The following is a 23,731-nucleotide window of genomic DNA, read 5'->3' as shown; positions in this document are numbered from 1 at the left end:
TTTTTTTAAGCTTATTCATTTTGAAAGAGAGACAGCATGTGCACTCAAGCAGGGGAAGGGCAGAGAGAGAATCCCAAGCAGACTCTGCCAGTGCAGAGCCCAACGGCGGAGCTCAATTCCACAAACCGTGAGATCATGACTTGAACCGAAATCAAGAGTTGGACACTCAACAGACTGAGCCACCCAAGGCGCCCCTTACTTTTTTTTTTTTTAACAAAACACATTGAGGGGTGCCTGGCTAGTTCAGTTGGTAGAACATGAGGCTCTTAATCTCAGGGTCATGAGTTCAAGCCCCACATTAGGCACAGAGCTTACTAAAAAAAAAAAAAAAAAAAAAAACAAAAAAAAAAAAAAAACCCACACTGATTCTGTCAGTTCTGGAAGTCAGAAGTCTGACAGGTCTCATTGGATTTCTCTCCTTTACTTTTTATGGTCCATGGTAAAGAACTAAAAAGACTTTGCTTGATATGCAGGGTAGTTTTGATTAGAAAACGTTTTTCCAGTCCAAACTCTTCATTTGAAAATCTAAAACCGAAAAGCTGTGGTTAAGAGGTAAAAAGATTCAGGCTGCCTGAGTGGCTCAGTCGGTTAAGTGTCTGACTCTTGATCTTGGCTTAGGTCATGATCTCATGGTTCTGTGAGTTCAAGCCCCACATTGGGATCTCTACTGTCAGCACAGAGCCGGCTTCAGATCCTCTCTCCTCCCCTCCTCTGCTTGCTCACTCAAAAATAAACATTAAAAAAAAAAAGGTGGGGGGGGTGTCAAAATACAACTAGCAAGGTAGCAGGGAGATTAAATGAAAGAATCATTCAGTAATATTCTTGAGGGCCTACTTTATGCCAGGCTCTTCCCCGGACCCCAGGGAGACAGTAGAACCATACAGACCCATTCTCTGCACTGACAGCATGGAGCCTGCTTGTGATTCTCTCTCCCCCATTCTCTCTGCCCCTCCCCCACTCACATGCTCACTCGCTCTTTCTCTCAAAATAAACAAACATTAAAAAAAAAAAAAAAGATTCACAGACAGCAACATGATTGGGGCTGGGATTCTTCTCTTGATGACGGCCAATCCACTTTTCTTTTCACCAGACTGGTATCTTGGCAATGCTAAAGTTGCACAGAAGTGGTCTTGCCAGTGGGAAAACGGACAAGATTGGAGAAATAGTGTCATAGGGTATTAAGCCCAAAGACAGTAAAACTACTGAAGAAGGCCTAGTTATGAATCAGCTTTGGGGATAAAGCAACAGTCAGGATAACCAACATGAATAACTGCAGTGGCCACAACCATCACGAGATAGAAGCGATGGTGACGGCCATCTGTATTGTTTGTATCGGCCTTTTCTATTTTTTGAAGTGGGGGAGGAGAAGAGCATCTGGAGTTTCCCTCAGACCTAAACCTGGCCTCAGAGAATGATTTCACCTCCCTCGGCTGGTCCTGAGAGACACACACCCCCCACTGCCAACGCAGCTTCTTATTCCATAGGGAACAGAATCAGAGATGAGGAGAGAGAAACTGAGAAAGAGGCAGAGGATACCTTTTCACGATGGTATCCATGGCGCAGGTAGTGTTTTGAGTCAGGTGCCACCAGAAAGTGGGCCACGGTGGGAGCAGTGCCCAAACATGGGCTGTGTGGTCTTACAATAGCAGACAAGTTCTGTCCTCACCTTTCGTACTTCTGGCCCCGTCCCACGCAGGTGTCGAAGGACGATCGCAGTGATGTGGAGAGCAGCTCAGAGGAAGAAGAAGCGACCACCAACTCAAAAAGCCCCTGTGGCAGCAGCTCCAGCAATGGCGCCAATCGGGTGAATGGTCACATGGGAAGCAGCTACTGGGCTGAAGAGTAAGGTGGTTGGTGTGGGGACTAGAGCACACATGGACTTGTAGGGCCACTGGCAACCTACTCCTCTCAGGCCTCCCCACCTACACTCTTGTGACTAGGGGCTCTGCAGGGCACTGAGGAGAATCAAAAGAGCAAATATTTTCACTTAAAAAAAAAAAAAAAACCAACTCTGCCATTTTGTATTTAATAGCCTCCGGTTCTTTCGGTAATGTTATTTGCTTTGTGGGTGTGTGTGTGGGTGTGTGTGTGTTTGTCTGCATGTGTATGTGTGTGTGCATGTGCATGTGTGCATATGCACGAGTTTCATTTCCTGGGTTGGGGCACAATACTAGACTGGGGCCGGTAGGCCTTGTGCCCCCTTTGAACCCACCTCAATCCCAGATTTGGCTGCATCTTGAGTAATGCTGGCTCTGGACTTGAGTAATGCTGGTCCCTTCCCTTGTTGTCCATGGCTTTTGAAGCTATGGCCATCTGAATGGAACAGTAGAGTTCAGCTCCAGGTTTCTGCACTGTTACTCCTCGGAGCTCGAAAAGTCACACGAAGTTGTACAGAAACAGATAACCATGGATGGATGATCAGGGTTTTTGTGGCCCCTAGCTAGAGTCCCTTCCTACCACCTGGTAGTGACAGGGTCCTGCTGACGCCCTGCACTTCACTCAATGGTACGCAGGGAGCGGGAGTGGGGGAGGGTGAGCTGAGGGCTGGAAGAGGACCATAGCCACTGGGCGAGCCGCTAAGGGTTTATACTGTTGTTTACTCTTGTGTGATTAAAAGTGCTTCAACCCTCCTCTGCTGTCTCAGCCTCTTCAGTGACTCTATCCCCAATTCCCTGAATCCATACGCTAATTCAGAAAATGTTCAGACCTGATTCTAAAGGCTCTTAGACACCACATTTTTTTACTTTCTGTGCATTGCTGGAAAGAGTGCCTACATTTTATGGCTTTATGTATTAAGAAAAAAATAAACATGCATAGTAGTCACAAAAAATACTGAGCAGATATATGCATGTTACCAAACCAACAAAGGATTTGGTTGAAGACACTTTTAGATACACTTATTTCCCATACAGAGACTACCAGTTAACATTTAAAAGACTGCAATAAGGGGCACCTGGGTGGCTCAGTCGGTTAAGCGTCTGACTTCGGCTCAGGTCATGATCTTGCGGTTCGTGAGTTTGAGCCCTGCATCAGTCTCTGTGCTGACAGCTTGGAGCCTGGAGCCTGCTTCAGATTCTATGTCTCCCTCTCTGTCTCTGCCCTTCCCCTGCTCATGCTCTTTCTCTGTCTCAAAAATAAACATTAAAAAAAATTTTTTTTTAAAGATTGCAATAAATGAATCCAAGAAGATGTTTCCTCTTTTAGTTCTGTTTTCTTTTAGCCATGGAAAAACAGTCTTCCTAATCCAGACTTACCTGTAGTTGAGGTCCTGGCAAAATTAACAATGACATTATTCATCTCAGAGTAGTTTTTCATTTAGCGAATATTCAGATTGTCATAGTATTTCCAGATGTTGTGTACATTAAGGCATATGGAGTGCTTCACTGTCAGGGAGATGGGTGAAAACTGAAAGAAACCAGTTACTGTTCTAAGAATCAGATACTTGATGTTCACTGACATTACTGGGATAGCGACCCTGCTAAACTCACCTTACTGAGTGGCTGGTTTTTGAAAAGACTTACTATGGGGGCGCCTGAGTGGCTCAGTAGGTTGAACGTCCGACTTCAGCTCAGGTCATGATCTCACTCTCTGTGAGTTCAAGCCCCACGTCAGGCTCTGTGCTGACAGCTCAGAGCCTGGATCCTGCTTCAGATTCTGTGTCTCCCTCTCTCTCTGCCCCTCTCCTGTTTGCACTCTCTCTTTCTCTCTCAAAAATAAACATTAAAAAAATATTTTTAAAAAGTTTTTAATAAAAAAACAAATAGACTTACTATGGGGCATGCAAAAATTTCTAAAAAAAATCTTACATAGTTATTTGGTCAGAGCTAAAGTCTTACATTTAGTTCCTCAAGTTGCCTTATTAGTTGAATAGACTAGTAATTGTGAAATAGGAAATTTATTTTTGTAAGATTCTGTTTTTTATAGCATTTATTTTTTTTTAGTGTTTACTTATTTTTGAGAGAGTCCATGAACAGAGAAGGGGCAGAGAGACGGAGATAGCATCCAAAGCGAGCTCTGTGGTGACAGCAGAGAGGCCAACATGGGGCTCAAACCCATGAGCCGTGAGATTATGACCTGAGCTGAAGTCACTTAACCGAATGAGCCACGAACAGTGTGGAGCCTGCTTAAGATTCTCTTTCTTCCTCTCTGCCCCTCTCCCCTGCTCACACACTCTCTTAAAAACATTAAGAATGTCATCTAGACTGGCACACATCACTTCCACGGTATTCTATTGATCAAAGTAGTCACAGAGACCACCTAGATTCAAGATAGAGACTACAGTACCTCTTGATGGGAGGAGCAAGGTCACTGTAGAAGAACGCGTAGAATGGGAGACACAGCTGCTTTCATCTTTGAAAAATTCAATCTGCCACACTGAGGACATGGAGTCTCAAATTGCTCAAAAAGACCAGTGGGGCGCCTTGCTGGCTCAGTAGAATATGCTACTCTTGATCTCGGGGTGGTGAGTTCGAGCCCCACGTTGGGTTAGGCACAGAGATTACTAAAAAAACAAACCCAGATTGCCCATCATCTATCATGAGCTATCACGTTATCGCAATCCTAAAAGTAATGGTATGAGTTTCGTTCCTAAGTGATTCAGTACGCTGGTTGTAAACCAAGTTCTTCAGACTTTAGATCCAGTATTTCAGGCAGGGAAGTATTTTCAGTTCAATGAAATATTTAAGTGCCTTCTGGGTGGCTCTGTCAGTTAAGCATCCACTTCAGCTCAGGTCATAATCTCATGGTTCATGAGTTTGAGCCCCGTGTTGGGCCCTGTGCTGAAAGCCTGGATCCTGGAGTCTGCTTCAGATTCTGTGTTTCCCTCTCTCTCTGCCCCTCCCCTGCTCGTGTTCTGTTTCTCTCAGAAATTAACGTTAAAAAAAAATTTAAGTGCCTACTTTAGGATCGGCACTGTGGCAGAAGCTGGGGACACAAAGATGAACAAGATCTGGGTTTCTACTCTAAAAGAGCTCAGATACCCCGAGTAAGGGGGGAAAAATAACTACAATGTGATAAGAATTATTATTTTTTTTAAGTGTTTGTTTATTTTGAGAGAGACACAGCACAAGTGGGATTGGGGCAGAGAGAGAGGAGAGAGAATCCCAGCCAAGCTCCACACTGTCAACACAAAGCCCGACGTGGGGCTTAAACCCACGAAACTGTGAGATCATGACACAAGCCGAGATCAAGAGTCAGATACTCAACTGATTGAGCCACCCAGGCACCCCAAAACTATTTTTTTTTCTAACGTTTATTTTTGAGAGAGAGCATATGCACAGTAGAGGAGGGGCAAAGAGAGAAGGGGACAGAGGGTCCAAAGTGGACTCTGCACTGAGAGCAGAGAGCCCAATGTGGGGCTTGAACTCACAAGCCGTGAGATCACGGCCTGAGCTGAAGTTGGACGCTTAACTGACTCAGCCACCCAGGCACTCCGTGATAAGAACTATCCTAAATTATTTTTGGCAAGATGGGAGAAAACTTGAAAATTGAAGCTAGGCCATAGAAGATGAGTAGAGTTTTGCTAGGAAAACAGAAATGGAAAGGTATTATGTTTGGAAGAGATGTCAAAGTATATGAAAGAGATCAGTTCTGGCTTAATGCAGGCTAAAATAACCTGAGACAAACATCTAGAAATGGTACATAAAGGTCACTTTTTAAAATATATATTTTTTGGGGCCCCCGGGTGGCTCAGTCGGTTGGGCATCCGACTTCGGCTCAGGTCATGATCTCGCAGTCCGTGAGTTTGAGCCCCGCATCGGGCTCCGTGCTGACAGCTCAGAGCCTGGAGCCTGTTTCAGATTCTGTGTCTCCCTCTCTCTCTGACCCTCCCCCATTCATGCTCTCTCTCTGTCTCAAAAATAAATAAACGTAAAAAAATAAAAATAAAAAATAGGGGCGCCTGGGTGGCGCAGTCGGTTAAGCGTCCGACTTCAGCCAGGTCACGATCTCGCGGTCCGTGAGTTCGAGCCCCGCGTCGGGCTCTGGGCTGATGGCTCGGAGCCTGGAGCCTGTTTCCGATTCTGTGTCTCCCTCTCTCTCTGCCCCTCCCCCGTTCAAGCTCTGTCTCTCTCTGTCCCAAAAATAAATAAAAAACGTTGAAAAAAAAATTAAAAAAAAAAATAAAAAATAAAAGAAAAAAATATATATATATATATTTTTTAAGTTTATCTATTTGAGAGAGAGGGAGAGAGAGAATCCCAAGCAGGCTCCACAATGTCAGTGCAGAGCCCAACGTGAAGCTCGAACTCCCCAATCATGAGATCATGACCTGAGCTGAAATCAAGAGTCAGACATTTAATGGACCAAGTCACCCAGGTGTTCCCTGGTTTTTTGTTTTTAATGTGTAGCTGAGCTTCCAAGAAAGGGACACAAAAGATACAATGAATTACTAGAGGGATAAGGGGAATATACTTGGTAATGCTGACAAGAGACAAGACCAAGCAGGAAGCTGGAAATGAGACCTCCAGTTAAAGCTGGGACCCTGAGATAGCAACAGTCTTAGTAAAAGAGGGGAAACTGAAAAATGCATCCAGCTGGCAAAAGAAGAAAGCAAGGAAGTTTGCTTGGGCTTGTGGAGTCAGAAGATTCCAGAGTTCCAGGCCCATGAAATGGGCCTACATTTCATGTGAATTTGAGAACTTTTTTTTTTAATATGGAATTTATTGTCAAATTGATTTCCATACAACACCCAGTGCTGATCCCAACAAGTGCCCTCCTCAATACCCATCACCCACCCTCCCCTCCCTCCCACCCCCCATCAACCCTCAGTTTGTTCTCAGTTTTTAAGAGTCTCTTATGCTTTGGCTCTCTCCCTAACCTCTTTTTTTTCCTTCCCCTCCCCCATGAATTTGAGAACTTCAAATAGATACTTTCTATGTGGACTAGGAACCATCATGACCCCCACCCCCACCCCATCCCCAAGTAAGAACTTGCATGAAAGTGGTCTCAGGTCAGTTATCCATGGCACTGCTCTAGAGAGACATGTGCATGATGATGCAGACCACGTGGGATGCTTACGCCACCACCGCCACCACCTCCCAGATAAAAAAGCTCTAGAAGACCATCTCTGTCAAACCTGCAACACGTTTGATTAACAAAATCTTGTTATCCAGAATACAGATACAAAGAAACAAAGACAACCCAATAGTAAGACAGAGGCAAGGGAAGGAGCAAAGGATATGAACAGGCAGTTTCTAGAGGAAACATATGCTAATAGATAAGAAATCAACAAAAAGGTGCTCTACATTACGAGAAGTCACTATGTAAATTAAAACGAACAGAAACCACTTAACACCACTTTGGAAAAACAGCTTAACAATAACTAGTAAAGCTAAATATTAGTAATAATTATTCTTGGGAGAAAGTAGCATATGGGCCCAAGGAAACTACACTTTTCTAGGAGGGAGAAAGTGGAGATGTCTCCGTGATCTTTCACTAGAGGGATGGAATAAATTGATTTACTCATGCAGTTGGAATATTATGTAGCGATTAAAAACTAGGTTTTCTTGGGGCACCTAGGTGGCTTGGTTGAGCAACTCGGTGCTGGGTGTGCAGCCTGCTTGGGATTCTCTCTCTCCTCTGCCCCTCTCCCCAACTTGCATGCACGCTTTACACTGTCTAAAATAAAAATAAATAAATAAAAACCCACTAAGTTTTGTCAATATGGATGTACTAGTCTGAGCCAGTAGGATGGAGATATAGATATCTAGATATCTAGATACCTAGATATGTTTCTTAATTTGTTATAAGAAATTGGCTCACATGGTTGTGGAGGCAGAGAAGTCCCAGGATCTGAAATCAGCAGTTGGAGCACCAGGAGAGCTGATGTATTTCCAATCTGATTCTGAAGGCCTGACAAACCAGAGAGCCCATTGGTATAAGTTCCAGTCTGAGTCCAAAGACAGAGGAAGGCCAGTGTCTCAGTTCAAAGACAGTCAAGAGGACAGAAAGCATTCTCTCTTACTATGCCTTTTTGTTTTAATTCAAGTTGACAGTTGACAATGGACTGACTGAGGCCCAACCACACTGGGGAGGGCAATAGGCTTTACTTTGGTCTATGGATTCAAATGTTAATCTCATCCAGAAAAGCCCTCACAGACACACCAGGAATGTTTAACCAAGTATCTGGGCACTCCATGGCCCAGTCATGTTGCCACATAAAATTAGCACGATGGCTAAATAAATGTCAAAAACAATGTTGAGTGAAAAATGGCAAGCTTCAAAAGAATATGTCCCTTTTGATGCCATTAACATTACTTTTTTTAACCCCAAAATAATATTAAGGGCATTTCTATAGTAAAAGTATGGAAACATATACAGCACGAGAAGGATGGATAGTGTTTATCTCTGGGAAGGGAAGATGTGGATAAGATGGGTAAATGGCACATTTTATTTTTAGTGCTTTAAATACATTTGGGATATTTCAAAAAAATTTTAGTGTTTATATATTATTTATTTTGAGAGAGAGTATGCACGCATGCAGGAGGAGTCGAGAGAGAGGGAGACAGAATCCCTAGCAAGCTCTGTGCAATCAGCGGAGAGCACAACGCAGGGCTCAAACTCATGAACCTTGAGATCATGACTTGGGCCAAAATCAAGAGTTAGATGCTTAACCCACTGAGCCACCCGGGTATTCCTCAAAAGTATAATGCATTGGCAGGGAACTGGAACTTGTTGGGAGTTGGATCAAAGTGGGAGATGAGAATACGAAGATGGCTTGGGGCCATATAGTGAAGGACCTTGACTTTCATGCTGAAGAGTTAAATTTTAGATGGTAGGTTATGGGAGCCCTCAAAGATTTAAAGCAACAAATAAGTCTTTGAAAAGTACTCACAGGGAGGGTATCTTACTAATTGGGACTAGACCTTAGAGGCACAGGAAATGGAAAAGGAGACTATGAATTGACATAGACTGATAGGTAGCAAGGTTACAATTTGTACCACCCTCACCTCAGCCATCTGCAGTTGTTTTTTCTTGTTCAATAAATAGTCTTTTGAAGAGCAGGCCTCACCAAGAAATTTAGCCACAAACCCTAGGCCTATAGAAAACAAAACAAAACAGATTTGGGATCTTTTTTCACTCAAATGACTGCTCTATGAAAGACATCTAGGAAACAATACTAAACTTATTGGCAGCAACAGGGCTCTACTGACAGTAATTTATTACAAGGAATTGGCTGACGGAGTCACAGAGGCATTCCTTTTTATGGCTCTGCCTGGCTACTTTCCTTCACTGTCCCCTCCCTGCAGTAGGGTTCCCAGGACAAACTATAACCTTGCCAGCAAAGCTGACCTTGACTAACACAGGGTGTGGAGAGCCATGGTGTCCCAGGCCTTGCCCATTACTGGCTCTCTTCTGAGTCTCTGGCCTCTGAATAATAGAAGAAACCAGAGAAAAGCAAACTCAATCAACACACACCACATATTTTACGTATATATAAACACACTGGAAATGGTTAACACTAGTCACTTCTGTGTAGGGAAATGATGAGGAATAGAGGGAGTGACAAGGGGTACTTTTACTTATCTCTATTTTTTAAATATTTTACATTGGAAATATATTCATGTATTCAAAAAAAAAAGCTTACAGACTAGTAGACATGATACAAATAAACATCTTTTTCCTTGAACAAAAAAAAAACCAGTAACTATTTTTGAAGCAAGCGTGGCAATAAGTTGATAACAGTTAAAACTGAGGGATGGGTATAAAGGTTTTATTTCTATTCCCTCAGCTTTTGTATATGTTTGAAACTCAACAGATATTTTTATTATACAAGCTATATATATGTGCTCATCGTCAAAAAAGGAATTAAGAAAGTACATGACCTCTCCATTTGCCCCAATAACTATGAATGCTTGGTATACAGCCTTCCAAAACCACTTATCAGATAACCACATGTATACAAATGTTCCTTTTAAAGCAAAAATGAGATCATACTGCACATATTCTGCTAGTTTTGACTGATCAACATTCCACTTTGTGGTATACCATTATTCTTTAACTTATTTAACACTCTTTGTTATGGGGCACCTGGGTGGCTCAGTGGGTTGAGCATCTTTCTTCGGCTCAGGCCACGATCTCACGGTTCGTGGGTTTGAGCCCCACATTGGGCTCACTGCTGTCAGCATGCAGTCTGCCTTGGATCCTCTGTCCCCTTCTCTCTGCCCCTTCCCTCCTTGTGCTCTCTCAAAAATAAACATTAGAAATTTGTTTAAAAAAAGATTAAAATATTGCAAATAACATCCTTATACAAATACGCTGTGCGGTTGTATGAATATTTCTAAGGCCTAGAGGCTTAGCAGTGAAATAGGTAGGTAAGAGTATAGACACTTTACATTTTTGATAAAGACCCTACAAACTTGTCATTTCCATTAGCAAGAGAATGCTGTTATTTAAATATTAAAAGTGCTGTGAAAGGGTACATAACTGGTTGCTATGGAGCACAAAAGAGGTCTTAAATATCACAACAGGGATCCAGTAGCCAGTGGTTCTCATCTATAAAGTCCAACTCCTACTTTTTGTTTCTTGTGAAGGCATTTAAGGGCATACATCTCCTGACACCAGCTTGGGCTATGTTCTGAAGGTCTGCACGAAATACTTTGTTTCATTGCTTTAAATTAAGTTGAAAATTTGTGTTTTTTCTTTAAGGGTTGCCAGGAATATTTCATTTCCGGCAAGTTGAGATTATTTATTTATAATCTTATTGGATGTGATAAGAGAATACAGTCTTTAAGATTCCTACTTTAAATTTGTTTAAGGATTTGTTTTAAAAAATTGTTTTGGAGGGGTACCTAGGTGGCTCAGTCGGTTAAGTGTCCCACTTCAGCTTCAGGACGTGATCTCAGTTTGTGAGTTTGGGCTCCGCATCAGGCTCTGCACTGACGGTGACGGGGCAGAGCCTGCTTGGGATTCTCTCTCTCTCTGCCCCTCTCCCACTTGCTCACACACTCTCTCAGAATAATAAATAAACTTAAAAATAATAAAATAAAACTTGTTTTGGAATAGTGAATACAAATGTTTCTAAGTGTTCTATGGTCATGGAAAACTGTTCCATATTACATATACACATACATGCACATATACATGTCAGGTTTGTTGTTTGTATTATTTCTTCTCAGTCCTTATTCTAGTGCTGTTCAGTTCCAAACAAAGTATAATAAAGTCCCTCACTATAACCATATTTTTATCCTGTTCTTGCATTCCTAGGAATTTTTGCTTTAGCTTCTTAGTTGCTTTGTTGCAAACAAATTTATGATCATCCCTTCTTCTCAAGTTATTTTTCTTTACATTAGCAAATGATCACTTTACTGTTTAGTATTTAACTTTTCTTAATATTGTCACTCCTTACATCTGTCTACATTCTTCAGGAATGTCTTAGCCATCTATTTTCAATTTCTCTTTATTAATGTTTATTAGAAACTACCTACAACTTGGATTTGCTTTTTTAACCCAATCTATTAGTCTTTGTCTTTTAATTCAGTCCATTGATATTTAGTGTAATATCTCATGAACTTGATGGTATTCACCTTGACAGCAAATACGTCTATTCTTCTTAATTAAATACAGTTTATGCTCCATAAAGACTTAACAATTGCTTGACAGTTTTGACAAGCTACATTTAAAATGACAGTGGGTGCTCCAAGTGAAAATGACCGTCAGACAATTAGAGGTAAAGAAGCACTGGACAGCTACATATTGGCATTATCTGTTCTATTAGAGATTTTTTTTTTAAGTTTTTATTTAAATTCCAGCTGGTTAGAGGCACCTGGGTGATTCAGTCAGTTAAGTATTCGCCTTTGGCTCAGGTCATGATCTCGCGGTTTGTGAGTTGAGCCCTGCGTCAGGCTCTGTGCTGATAGCTAGGAGCCTGGAGCCAGTTTCAGATTCTGTGTCTCCCTTTCTCTCTCTGCCCCTCCCCCACTCATGCTCTGTCTCCCTCTCTCTCAAGAATAAACATTAAAAAAAAATTTTTTTTTTATTTCCAGCTAGTTAACATACAGTATATTAGTTTCAGGTATAGAATATAGTGATTCAACACTTTCATATAACACCCGGTGCTCATCACCCCAAGTGCACTCCTTAATCCCCACTTCCTATTTCACCCATCCCCCTACCCACCTACCCTCTGGTAACCATCACTTTGTTCTCTACAGCTAAGAGTCTGTTTCTTGGTTTCTTTTTTTTCCTTTGCTCATTTGTTTCTTAAATTCCACATGAGTGAAATCACATAGTCTTTCTCTGACTCATTCTTCTGCTTAGCATAATATTCTCTAGCTCCATCCATGTCTTACAAATGGCAAGATTTCATTCTTATTTATGGCTGAGTAACATTCCATTGTGTGTGTGTGTGTGCGCGCGCGCGTGCGCGCCCTATCTTTATCCGTTCATCACTGATGGACACTTGGGCTGTTTGCATAATTTGGCAGTTGTAGATAATGCTGCTATAAACATTAGGGTGCATGTATCCCTTTGAATCTGTGCTTTTGTATTCTTTGAGCAAATACCTAGTAGTGCAGGGGCACCTGGGTGGCTGAGTCCATTAAGTGTCCGACTCTTGATTTCAGCTCAGGTCATGATCTCACAGTTCGTGGGGTCGAGCTCCACATCAGGCACCACGCTGACATCACAGAGCCTGATTGGGAATCTAGCCCTCCCTTTCTCTCTGCCCCTCCCCCACTCATGCTTGTGCACTCTAAATAAATAAACACTAAAAAAAAAAAAACCCTAGTAATGCAATTGCTGGATCATAGGGTAGTTCTATTTTTAACTTTTTGAGGAACCTCCATACTGTATTCCAGAGTGGCTACACCAGTTTGCATTCCCACCAACAGTGCAAGAGAATTCCCTTCTCCACATCCTCGCCAACACCTCGTTTCTTGTTGATTTTAGCCATTGTGACAGGTGTAAGGTTTGCTCATTGTAGTTTTGATTTGCATTTCTCTGATAAGTAAGTGATGTTGGGCATCTGTTCATGTGTCTGTTGGCCATGTGAATGTCTTCTTTGAAAAAATGTCTATTCATGTCTTTTGCCCATTTTTTAATTGGATTGTTTTGGGGAGTGGTGAGTTTTTGTTTTGTTTTTAAGTAATCTCTATACTCAATGTCAATGTCGGGCTTGAACTTACTTATAATCCCAAGATCAAGAGTTGCAAGCTTTGCCAACTGAGACAGCCAGGCACCCAGAGTGTTGAGTTTTATAAGTTCTTTATGTTTTGGATACTAACCCTTTATCAGGTATGTCATTTGCTCTACTGGAGTTCTCCAGAGAAAGGGAACCAACAGGTTAGAGAAAGAACAAAAGTGAGAGTGAGAGACTTATTTTATGGAATTGGCTCACATATTGTAGGGACTGGCAAGTCTGAAATGTGTAGGGCAGGCTAGCAGGCTGGAAATTCAGGTAAGATGGATGACATAATTCAAGATCTACAGGCTAGAGCGGTGCCTGGCTGGCTCAATAGGTGGAGCATGTGACAACTGATCTCGGAGTTGTAAGTTCAACCCCACTTTGGATATAGAGATTGCTTTAAAAAAAAAAAAAATCTACAAGCTGGAAACTCAGGCAAGGTTTCTGTTTTTTTTTTTTTTTTTAAGTAATCTCTTCACCCAATGTGGGGCTGGAACTTAAAACAACCCTGAGATCAAAAGTTGCATGCTCTACAGACTGAGCCAGTCAGATGCCCCCCATGTTAGTCTTATGCAGTATTCCTTCTTTGGGAACTCTCAGTCTTTGCCCTTAAGGCCTTCAACTGATCAATGAGGCCCATCCATATTATGGAGGATAATCTGCATTACTCAAATTACTAAATTACTGATTTAAATGTTGATTACATCTAAAAAATACCTTCACAGCAACATCCAGACTCGTGTTTGACCAAACAACTAAACACCATAGCCTAGCCAAGGTGACGCAAAATTAACCAACACCTCAGCACCACAGCAAAAGATGACCAAATGTGAATGAATTATATCTAAAACACCTACTTTATATAACAAGTATTTTTAACACTCCTGTTACTATCCTTAAATACAATAATTATTTAACGTACCTACACATCATTTTTTTTTAATCAGCATTAATGCCCTAATAGTAATATAAAGCAGTTTTTAAAACAATTTACAATGAAACGATGTCTGCATACAACTATTTGGACATAGTTATATTAGCATTTAGATGATTAGCACTTCTGTGCATTCACCATCGATTCAGTGTCTACAAATGCAGATTGTTACGATTAGCATTGTGTCAGAGACTCAAATACCAAGAACAGGCTTAGCCATCAATAGCATGGCTTTGTGAAATGTAGTCTTCCCTCCAAATTACTGTAAAACAAATTACTGTAGTCTTCCCTCCATTTAAATAAAGTTGCATAGAGAATTCAGAGAACACTAAACCTGTACAAAAAATACTTTTGTGTTTATATGGAAAAGAGATTATAGGCTTGGCTAATTATAAACTGTCTTTTCACTTATTTGAATATCTATGGGGACATTTAATAGTTGCGCAGGACTTGGGACAACATGTTGTGCCAAGATTATCACAGGCGTTGCAAGAAATCTAGCATCCTTGGCGTTCACCCACCAAATGCCAGAGATGCTTCCCAATCACAGTGACAAAACACTTTCACCTTGGCTGGGGGGCGGGGGGTGGATACCATTTCTGAGAACCACTGTAGTAAACAGGAAGCTATCAAAGAGATTTCCCCCAAGTTTTTCTTTGAGCAATTGGGAAAAAAAATGCAGAAAAACATAGAGACTACTTACATACTCCCATTTCCAGTACCGAGATTTAACACCTCTAACATTCTATCTTATCCCCAATCGTATTTGTAAAAGAAGTACAAAATTATAGACCTGTGACATTGTGATAGAAGAAATACAGGGGCACTTGAATGGCTCAGCTGGTAGAGCACATGACTCTTAATCTCAGGGTCCTGAGTTCAAGCCCCACGTAAAAGGTAGAGCTTATTTAAAAAAACAAAACAGGGGCGCCTGGGTGGCGCAGTCGGTTAAGCGTCCGACTTCAGCCAAGTCACGATCTCGCGGTCCGTGAGTTCGAGCCCCGCGTCAGGCTCTGGGCTGATGGCTCGGAGCCTGGAGCCTGTTTCCGATTCTGTGTCTCCCTCTCTCTCTGCCCCTCCCCCGTTCATGCTCTGTCTCTCTCTGTCCCAAAAATAAATAAACGTTGAAAAAAAAAATTAAAAAAAAAAATAAAAATAAAAAAATAAAAAAACAAAACAAAAAACATACTCATTTGCTCTTCTTCACAGGTTGTTGGCACAGAATTTCTAAGACCCCTGTAACCTTCAGAGTGATGACTCTGTGCTAATGAGATGACTTGGTGGGCCCCTAGTTTAAGGACGGGAGCTGATTGCCACAGAACAGGACCAAGGCATGATTAGAGGACTGGAACTTTCAGCCCCACTCTCCCAACCTATAGGTTGGGAAGAAGGGATGGAGATTGAGTTCATCACCAATGGCCAATGATGATTTAATCAATCACGCTTATGTAATAGGACCTCCATAAAAACCCTAAATAATGGGGCTCAAAGAGCTTCTGGGTTGGTGAACACACAATGGTGATCTTAGGGTGGTATGCCTTTACCCTGCCCTAATTATCTCTTCCATTCGACTGTTTCTGAGTGGCATCCGTTATAATAAACCAGTAACAGTAAATAAAGTGTTTTCCTAGTTTGGCTCTGTGAGCCATTCTAACAAATTATCAAACCTAAGGAGGAGGTCATGGGAACTGAGTTGCAGCCAAGTCACGCAGAAGTGGGGGTAACCCAGGGACCCACTACTTGTGATTGGCATCTGAACTGGGGGACAGTCTTAGGAGACTGAGCCCTTACCTGTAGGGTCTATACTAACTCCAGGTAGCTAGGAGAACTGAATTATGGGATACTTAGCTGCTGTCTGCAGAGCTGGGAGAATTGTTTGGTGTGGGAAAAACACATTTGGTGTCAGAAATCCTGTGAATAGAGGAAACAATTGTCAATTTAAAACGCCTTCAACCTCTGCCCTACTCCACCTCACTTCACCCCCAATATAACTTCTGAGTTTAGTGTGTCTTTTCAATCTATTTTTACAATTTTATCCACAACACGGAGTATGGTTTTTCCCATGGGTTTGTGACACTCTATCATCCTCAATTTCTCACATATACATATGATCTGTTTCTGAGCTTATTATGCCAATGATCTATTCGTCTACTCCTGCACTAAAATGCCACATTTATATTACTCTAAGCTTTCTACTATGTCTTGATATCTGGTAGGATCAACCCATCTTCTTTGTTCCTCTTTAAAACTGTCTTAGCTACTTGTGCTTTTAAAGAGTTTTTAAAAGGAAAAGTGGTATTTTCTACAGACATGTGACCCAGCATAGGACAGTGAAGAATCCAAGAAATCTTACTGGAAAAAGAGAAGACAGGGGAGTAGAGAGGATGTTCTATTCAGAAAGAAAGCACAAACAGGCACGGAACAAGAAACAGCATGTGATCATATAGGCAGTTAATATTAAAGAACATAAAGCATGAAGTAGAAACATAAAGTGGGTCAGGTCTTAAGGACCTCATATGCCATGCTAAGGAGTCTGGATTCAACTCTACGGGTGAGAGTCTTAAACTATTGTTTATGATAGAGCTTCAGAGAAGACTGAAAGCAAGAGAGTGCCATAATTTAGTTAGTTCCAAATAGAGATCTAGGATAGCAACGTGGCAAATAAATTAGATGAGGTCAAGATTGGAACCAAGACCCCTAAAAGGCTTCTGCAAAATTGTAAGCAAGAAATGGAAAGGACAGAACTGATTAAGTGGATGCTTAAATAGTAAGAATGAATAAGACAATTACTTGGTTGGGAGTAGGATACAGGGAAATCTATTAAAACTCTCATTTCTGACTTGGATGATATCATTAACTAAAATAGGGAGAAAAAAATAGGTCCTGGAGACAAGGAATGCGATTAGTTGTGAACATGTCAAGTTAGGGGACTATGAGATATTCAAGTGGATATGTCACACAATTGGATAGAGCTGAAGCTCCAAAGGTCAACCTAGACGATACAGATTTGGAGGTCAGCAGTAGGGATGAATAGCTGACATTTACTGAACGCTTATCATATGCCAAAGAAATACTTAACATGAATTATCTCATTTAATCTTGAAACTAATCTTTTAAATTAGGAACTATTATTTTTTAATCCACCTTAAACAGAGGTAAACTGAGGAATTAAGAATAAGCAACTGGACTACTGCAATACGGCTAGAATGGTAGAGCTGGGATACCAACACCGAGTACTTAACCATTCTTGTAATGTTAAAATCATTGAGTGCCTAGAATAATCCAGGAAAAACATATAGAATGAGAGAAATGGTCTAAAAACAAAATTCTGAAGCACATCAGTGTTTAAGGTGGGCAGAAATTCCCAAAGGAAATCAAAAGAAAAAGTCAAAGGCATAGAAGGAAACAAGAGAGTGGTCCCTCCCTAGGGCCAAAGTCCAACTTCAGTGCAGCAGAGAAACAGCCAGGGAAGGACCGAAATCATCAGTGGGTATGGCACAACAGAGGCCACATTAACCAGGAGTTTCAACACAACTGTGGAGGTGGAACGAATTTTAAGTCTGTGGAAGTGGCATCATGTGGAGTTCTCCTTAAATAATCTTGAGCAAGTTCACATACTGAGAAGGAAGAATGTGAATTAGAGACAACTAATGGAGCAAGGTCTGGGATTGAAAAGGGTAATGAGGGAGGCAAAGACCGCAGCAGAGCTGTTTGAAGGATCTGTGATGGGCACAGGCTAGACAGGAAATCAGTTTAGGTCAAGAAAGGGCTGAAAGACTGGAAGAAAACAGAAGGTAGCAAAAGACCTGAAGTCTCCAAGTTCCAGAGAGGGTGGAAATGAGAAGGTAAGAAAGCTTCTCAAAAAGACTGATGTAAGAAAAAAGGGGGGGAGGAAAGGGGTGAAACAGAAGTCGGAGAGAAAAAAAAAAAGACCGATGTTCCACTTTTTTTTTTTTAGGGAGTGCAAGGGGCAGAGAAAGAGGGAGAGAGAATCTTAAGCAAGCTCCACACCCAGCGCTGAGCCCAACCTTGAAATCAGGACCTGAGATGAAATCAAGAGTCAGACGCTTAACCTACTGAGCCACCCAGGTGCCCCTATGTTACATGTTTTGAAAGTGCACAGGGGAGCTTGGAGAATGGTAGTGACCCTACCATACAGGCAAGTGAGAAAGCAGAGAAGGCGAAGCAGAGTTCTTGGTTAACACACCAAGAGAGGATGGGAGTAGAAGGACTGGTGGTATAGGAAAGCTGAGGTTTTTTTAATCACAGAAGAGGGCCTTTAGGTGACAGGTTTAGGAGTCGGACAAAAGTCAGAACAGTATGCACATGAGAGAGACAAGTGTCCAAGAGGATTGTTATTTTGGGCGATTACCAAGAATGATGTGAACCAGCAAGACTCAAAGCTCAACATGGAATGGTGGCAAGAACAGCTCTTTTCATAGTTGGTTTTTACCTTGAATGCACGGTTTTCTTTCACATCCTCTTCACAACTTTGTGAAAAGACCTGCAGGTAGATTTCCTATGTGAAATCAATCCTATGCTAATACTACACCCCCTGAGTTTAAGGAGCTGGACTGCATTACTATAAGCTGCCCAACAATTCTTCCCTTTGAGAACTAGGCCTCCTTCACTTTGGGTAATTTTGACAGGGCTGTTAAACAAGGGCTTCTGCCTTCCTTAACTGAGGGGTGCACCGCTGGCCGCGAGCTTGCCAGAGTACTTGTCAATTACCTTGACACAGTAATTGGTGCCGGAATGGTCACTGACCAAAGAAGAGCTTTGGTCTCTACGGAGTCTTTTCAGGGGATTTATACAGATGCTGAGACAGTCTTTTCTGACATCATGAGTTGATACTACCAGTCCTAAAACTGCACACCCCCATTTCATGGGTGCTAAGAACTCAAAATATAGAAATCCAGTCTGTGACTAGAAAACAGGTAGTCAAGGCCCCACCTCTGTAGCCCATACCCTATTTAAGTACACAAAAATACCAAGACATAGACATGGCAAAATATTTAATGTCTGCCTTATCCTCCCATTCCTGTTGTGATTCAACAGCCTCCCCAAGATGGAGTATCAGAGAAAACATGGGCACTTTTTCTCAGCAGGATTTGGAAACCATTAAGGCCCTAGTTCTCTTGACTTGGAACCGAGTGCAGGTGAGATCGTTCCACAGCATGCCTCAGGCCTCTCTGTTCAAGGAAAATAGCCCCCCGGTTCTACAGGACTCCTGAGGTCTTCTGTTCTTCTGCAGCCTGGCGCCGGGAGCTGCGCCGCTGGAAATAGTGGTAGACTCGGGCACTGCAGAGGTAGCCCCCGTACACAGTGAGGAGCATCATGGAGGTAGAGAAGGTCTTGTAGCCAATGTCAGCTAGTTGCTTGGCAGTTGGCATGTTGTCCCCTACAAAGACAGACTGGATTTAGACCCAAGGATACGGCCTCATCTGCCCAGCCCACTTCTCTGCTTAAGGCCATTCTACAACTTCTGCATCCTGCTTAGTCTGTCTGTACTCTACTCTGGATGGCCGCTACACCCACACAGAGTCTTATACTGGAAGATACTGTTCAAGAACTCTTAAGATTCAAAAAGAAAATATAGTCTGCATATGAGATACAAAAACACAGCTAGAAAGAGGTGCATTTGAATGACATCACAGGTAACACCGGGCCCTCTATGTTCGTGGGGAAAAGTGACTGGTATGAACCACCCAGAAATGTTTGTAACTGGTATATGACTGTAAGCACGCATCAATTTTTCTGGCTAGTAGGGAATGAATGGGGGTAGTCAGAGATTAAATGAGAGCAGGAGTTCTCTCTGGGAGATCAAATGGGAAACTTCTACGCTATATCCAATTTGTTTTCCCATAAAACCAATCTTGTTCACAGTGGTTAAGTTCCCAGGTGATCCCTCAAGCATCTGTTTAAAGCCATAATATACCTGAAATAATGCCAACAGTATGTTTACACTATTTCAATTATAATTAACCTTCTACAACTTTAATTCCAAGTTCCAAACATAATTCCAAGAACCTATCCTAAGGGTTAAAAAGAAACTGAGTCCCCAACAAATTGTTAGCTCACATTTGCATGAATAAATTACTTCTAATTTAACTGTTCCCTAGATACTCTGAACTAGAGAACAAGATAAAGTTTAGCATGGGAATCTTTCATCCTGAACAAAATGTTCCTCAATTTGGGACTATGAATGTGTTCTTAGGCTCCTCTCTGTTGAGGGACTTGAAATTAAAAGACTGAAATTAGCGAGAACGGGTTGCTTAAAAGTCAAGAATTTGGAAGAAAAGCTCAGGATTGGCTGGTTTAGGGGGTCAAGAGTAGGGTGAGGCAAAGAAGAGCTTCTCACAGCAAGCTCTATGGGCGAAACACTGCCTTTGAGCCAGTTCCTGAGGGTGGAACCCAAGCTGGGCTGAGGCACAGCTTCCCTGAATTCTAATTCCAAATGACTATGGAAAGTGACATTACATAGAGGAAGAAAACCAAATGGCACAGGTTCAGGTGAGAAAGAGTTGTGTTCTTGGTTATCTGAGGCTTGAAAGGGACCCTGAGCTGTGAGACAGTGAAGAAAACACACATACCTCGAGCTAAGGTGGTAGACAAGATCCCAGGAAAGAGACCTGCAACCTTCAACCTCCGTCTCACTTATTCCTTCTCCACCTATCCCCTATTATCCCGGCCAGATGCTAACCAGTTATAGGACCACTTCTTCGAGGGGCTGGAGGAAGAAGGCTGGAAGCATTCACCAGCTAACAAAAGTAAAAGGATGGTACAGCTTGGCTAGAAGAGCGACAGAAGACCTACTAACAGATGTAATTTTGGTGTCTAGAACCTCACTTTCGTTTCTTATCTAATCCAACCTGAGATTTCTATGTTCAAGCTAACAAAAACTCTCCACAGACCCTGAGCTAAGGCAGGCAGTAGAAATGGAGAGGAAAGATGCACAAGTTATTTTGGAAGAATGTGATTTATTAACGGAATGGATTAGGGTAAAGCTGAAAATATCTCCAAGGTAGCAAATTAGGAAACTCTGTGGATGGGATAATAGGGATAAGAAATGGAAAGAAAAAGGTGTGTATCACTGTGCGTATGGGGGTGGTAGTGGCAGTGAGTAGCAGTCAAGTTCATGAGATGGGTTTTGGATATGTTAAAATTCAGATGTTCAACACAACATTCATGTGATAATGCCTACCAGGCAGAAAGACATGCAAATTGGACCAGATCTTGAGAGAGAGACTAGGCTATAGATACAGAGGTTAACAGTGACACCAAAGCAGAGGATAAAACCGGAGAGAGAAACCAAGGGAACGCTGGTTTGAAGAAGAAAAAGAATTCATGAAAGAAGGCAGGTGGGAAATTCCAGAAACATCTGGGAAGGCTTTTTCATTTAACTACATCTCCCTTCCTGGTTGCAAATCACTGCAATCAAGTCACTGCCACTGATTGAGTTATCCTTCCCACCCGTGAGCCAGAATGAAAACTGGGAATCACCACTCCAAGTTAAGTGCCATGAAGACTGGTCAGATGAGATCATCAGATGGGAAAAGATAACTCGATCATGGGTAAACAAACCTAAGGTAGAAGTCAATTTAGTGCACTGATTAAGTGAAAGCACAGATCCTTTTTTTTTTTTTTAAATAGGCTCAAGCCCAACATGGGGTTCGAACTCATGACCCTGAGATGGAGAGTCCCATGCTCTACCAATTGGGCCAGCCAGGCACCCAGTTAAAGCACAAATTCTCACCCAGAGTTCCAGTAGAGCCACCAACACCACCTCCCAAGTTTCATGTGTCTATGTATTTTTCTGGGACAGAGAGAAATAGATTACTAGAAGGGTAACTTTTTACCTCAAAGAATTCTTGTGATTTTCTGGTTAAGGGAACAGAAGTAAAGGTGCAGCAGCTTGAGAACGTTAACAAGATCAAGGAAATTCTAATTAGATTTTGTTTATTGATAAGATACAGATATGTTTTAAAAAGGAAAAGGCTGGTGGCTAACCTGAGAATAAAAAAAGAGGTGGATAGGATGGAACAAGATCCAGGATGGCTCAAGAAAAGGCAAAATTAGAAGCCCAGGTAGAAGGATTTACCTTGGAAATGAAAGAAACTTGTGAGGTTAGCAACACACTCTCATATGAGAGACATCCATTTTCTTAAAAAAAAAAAAAAAAAAAGAAGAAGAAGAAGAAGAAAAGAAAGAAAGAGAGAAAAGAAAAAAGCTCAAAGCCGGGTCTGTTATGGGGTGATGGGGTTAGACTGAAGTTTCCAAAAAAATAGGGAGGTAAAAAAAACAAAAAAAAAAACAACCAAACAAAAAAAAAACAGGGAAAAAACACAAGAACCAGTATGAAAAATTCCATAGGAGTGCAATCTGCAAAGTTCTGGCTCTTCTCTTTTTCTGCCCCCTAAACATGGGAGTACTTCAAGACTCGAGTTTCTCCTCTGGAAATCATTTCCTCAAATGTGTTCCAGCCACCTCCGCCTAGATTTACTCATTTATCTGTCTACCTTTTACTCGTACTATGAAGGCCACAAAGAAGTACATGGCTTCTGTCACAAAGCAGCTATGGTCTGATGGGGAAAAGCCATACATCCCAAATCCTGTTACCTAAGGTAGAAGACGGAGCGGATCAGAAGAGAGGCAAAGTGAGAGTTCAGAGAAAAGGTGGGGGCTCAAGAAAAGTTAGCAATAAGCTGGGGAGGGGGTGTGCGGCTCTGTCTTTTAGATGCGCAGGCAGGATTTACACCAGTAGAGAATAAGGAGGGGGAGAGCATTCGAGGAACCGAAAGCAGCGAGTGGAGCTGTTTAATCGATAAGCACGAAGGGTGCCCAGCGAAAGCCACATATCAAGGCGCAGCCGACAGTAAGGCAGGGAAGGGTCCGAGCTACCGAAGTCAGAGCATGGAGGGCCAAGGCGCGGGGTTGGAGTCAAGGTTTCACGGAAGCCTATGGCTGTCGGGGGCCTGTAGGGCTGCAAGCGGGGCAGATGGCGGCTCGCGCGGTTCGCGGCGCAGGAAACGCGGTGATCTCAAGGGCACCGAAGACGGGGGCTTGCCAAGATGGGTTAACAAAGGCCGATCCAAGACCGGGCGCCTCAGCGGACAGGCGGCCCCTGCGGGACCCTCGCAACGGTGTACCTGGATGTTGCAGCTCCCCGGCGTCCAACCTCGGCCTCTGCAGGCAGCGTCAGGCCGCCGCAATCTGCGCAATTTCCTAGCGCAGCCGGACTCAGCAACCCTGACCATGTATGCGTTATTGGCATAGACCTGGGGCGCTATTGGCGCGGAAAGCCACCCTTTCCGCCCCCCCCCCCCACCCGACCCGCTTACCCTCTAGGACTCCGCTCCGGACGCCAGAGACAGCAGCGCGCGGAACACTACACAAAGCCACCCACCGAGGATGCAGCTCTCGTTTGCCGCAGCTCTGCTGGTTCCCGCCTTTGTGCTTCCGGGCCAGTCACCCTTACTACGCATCCTCAGACGAGTCTTCCTTTCGGAGAGGACCGTTGCATTCTGGGGGTTGTAGTCATTGTCCATTGAGAGAGGGTCTTTGGCGACCCAGCTCTAGAACCGGAACTTTTAGGGATACACAGTCAAGATAGAAAACATAACCTTTCTCTTCGACTCAGAGAGAGTCAGCCAATCCCCAGCCTAGGCGCGGTG

General features: G+C 42.6%; 2 protein-coding genes, 2 long non-coding RNA genes and 1 other non-coding gene across 7 annotated transcripts in view; 1 reads left to right on the top strand and 4 right to left on the bottom strand.

The window, feature by feature from the left end:
• Positions 1-1,747, bottom strand: part of LOC115518963 — a 28,554-nt gene extending 26,807 nt beyond the window's left edge. The window contains exon 1 of the long non-coding RNA XR_004343884.1: positions 1,667-1,747. This is a non-coding gene — a long non-coding RNA (uncharacterized LOC115518963). The remainder of the gene's footprint in view (positions 1-1,666) is intronic.
• The window catches only part of CERS5 (ceramide synthase 5), a 33,723-nt gene extending 31,093 nt beyond the window's left edge, over positions 1-2,630 (top strand). The window contains exon 10 of one of the 2 annotated variants that reach the window (XM_030322574.1): positions 1,697-2,630. In XM_030322574.1, the coding sequence (XP_030178434.1) occupies positions 1,697-1,846 (150 nt within the window). In that variant the 3' untranslated portion in view covers positions 1,847-2,630. The remainder of the gene's footprint in view (positions 1-1,696) is intronic. The other variant, XM_030322575.1, reaches the window with a different exon arrangement.
• Positions 2,631-3,108: 478 nt separating this feature from the next.
• On the bottom strand, positions 3,109-9,591 carry LOC115518962. Its single transcript, XR_003970357.1, has 4 exons — positions 8,949-9,591; positions 7,762-7,851; positions 4,285-4,501; positions 3,109-3,405 (listed from the first exon to the last, which is right to left on the bottom strand). It is a non-coding gene; the product is annotated as an uncharacterized LOC115518962 (long non-coding RNA).
• Positions 9,592-19,055: 9,464 nt separating this feature from the next.
• Positions 19,056-23,529, bottom strand: LOC115518959 (cytochrome c oxidase assembly protein COX14). 2 transcript variants are annotated; one of them, XM_030322567.1, is made up of 2 exons: positions 23,399-23,529; positions 19,056-19,458 (listed from the first exon to the last, which is right to left on the bottom strand). In XM_030322567.1, the coding sequence occupies exon 2, from the start codon at positions 19,448-19,450 to the stop codon at positions 19,277-19,279; it is 174 nt and encodes a 57-aa protein (XP_030178427.1). In that variant the 5' UTR covers positions 19,451-19,458; positions 23,399-23,529; the 3' UTR covers positions 19,056-19,276. The 2 variants fall into 2 exon arrangements, with proteins under 2 accessions (XP_030178427.1, XP_030178428.1); XM_030322568.1 differs by lacking the exon at positions 23,399-23,529 and adding an exon at positions 23,207-23,307.
• On the bottom strand, positions 21,716-21,788 carry TRNAE-CUC. The gene has a single exon. It is a non-coding gene; the product is annotated as a tRNA-Glu (tRNA).
• Positions 23,530-23,731: the final 202 nt, after the last annotated feature.

This window comes from Lynx canadensis, chromosome B4 (genome assembly GCF_007474595.2).
Source record: "Lynx canadensis isolate LIC74 chromosome B4, mLynCan4.pri.v2, whole genome shotgun sequence".
Lineage (NCBI taxonomy): Eukaryota > Metazoa > Chordata > Mammalia > Carnivora > Felidae > Lynx > Lynx canadensis.
Note: the sequence above shows the minus strand (reverse complement) of the source record. Positions and strands in the feature narration are given on the sequence as shown.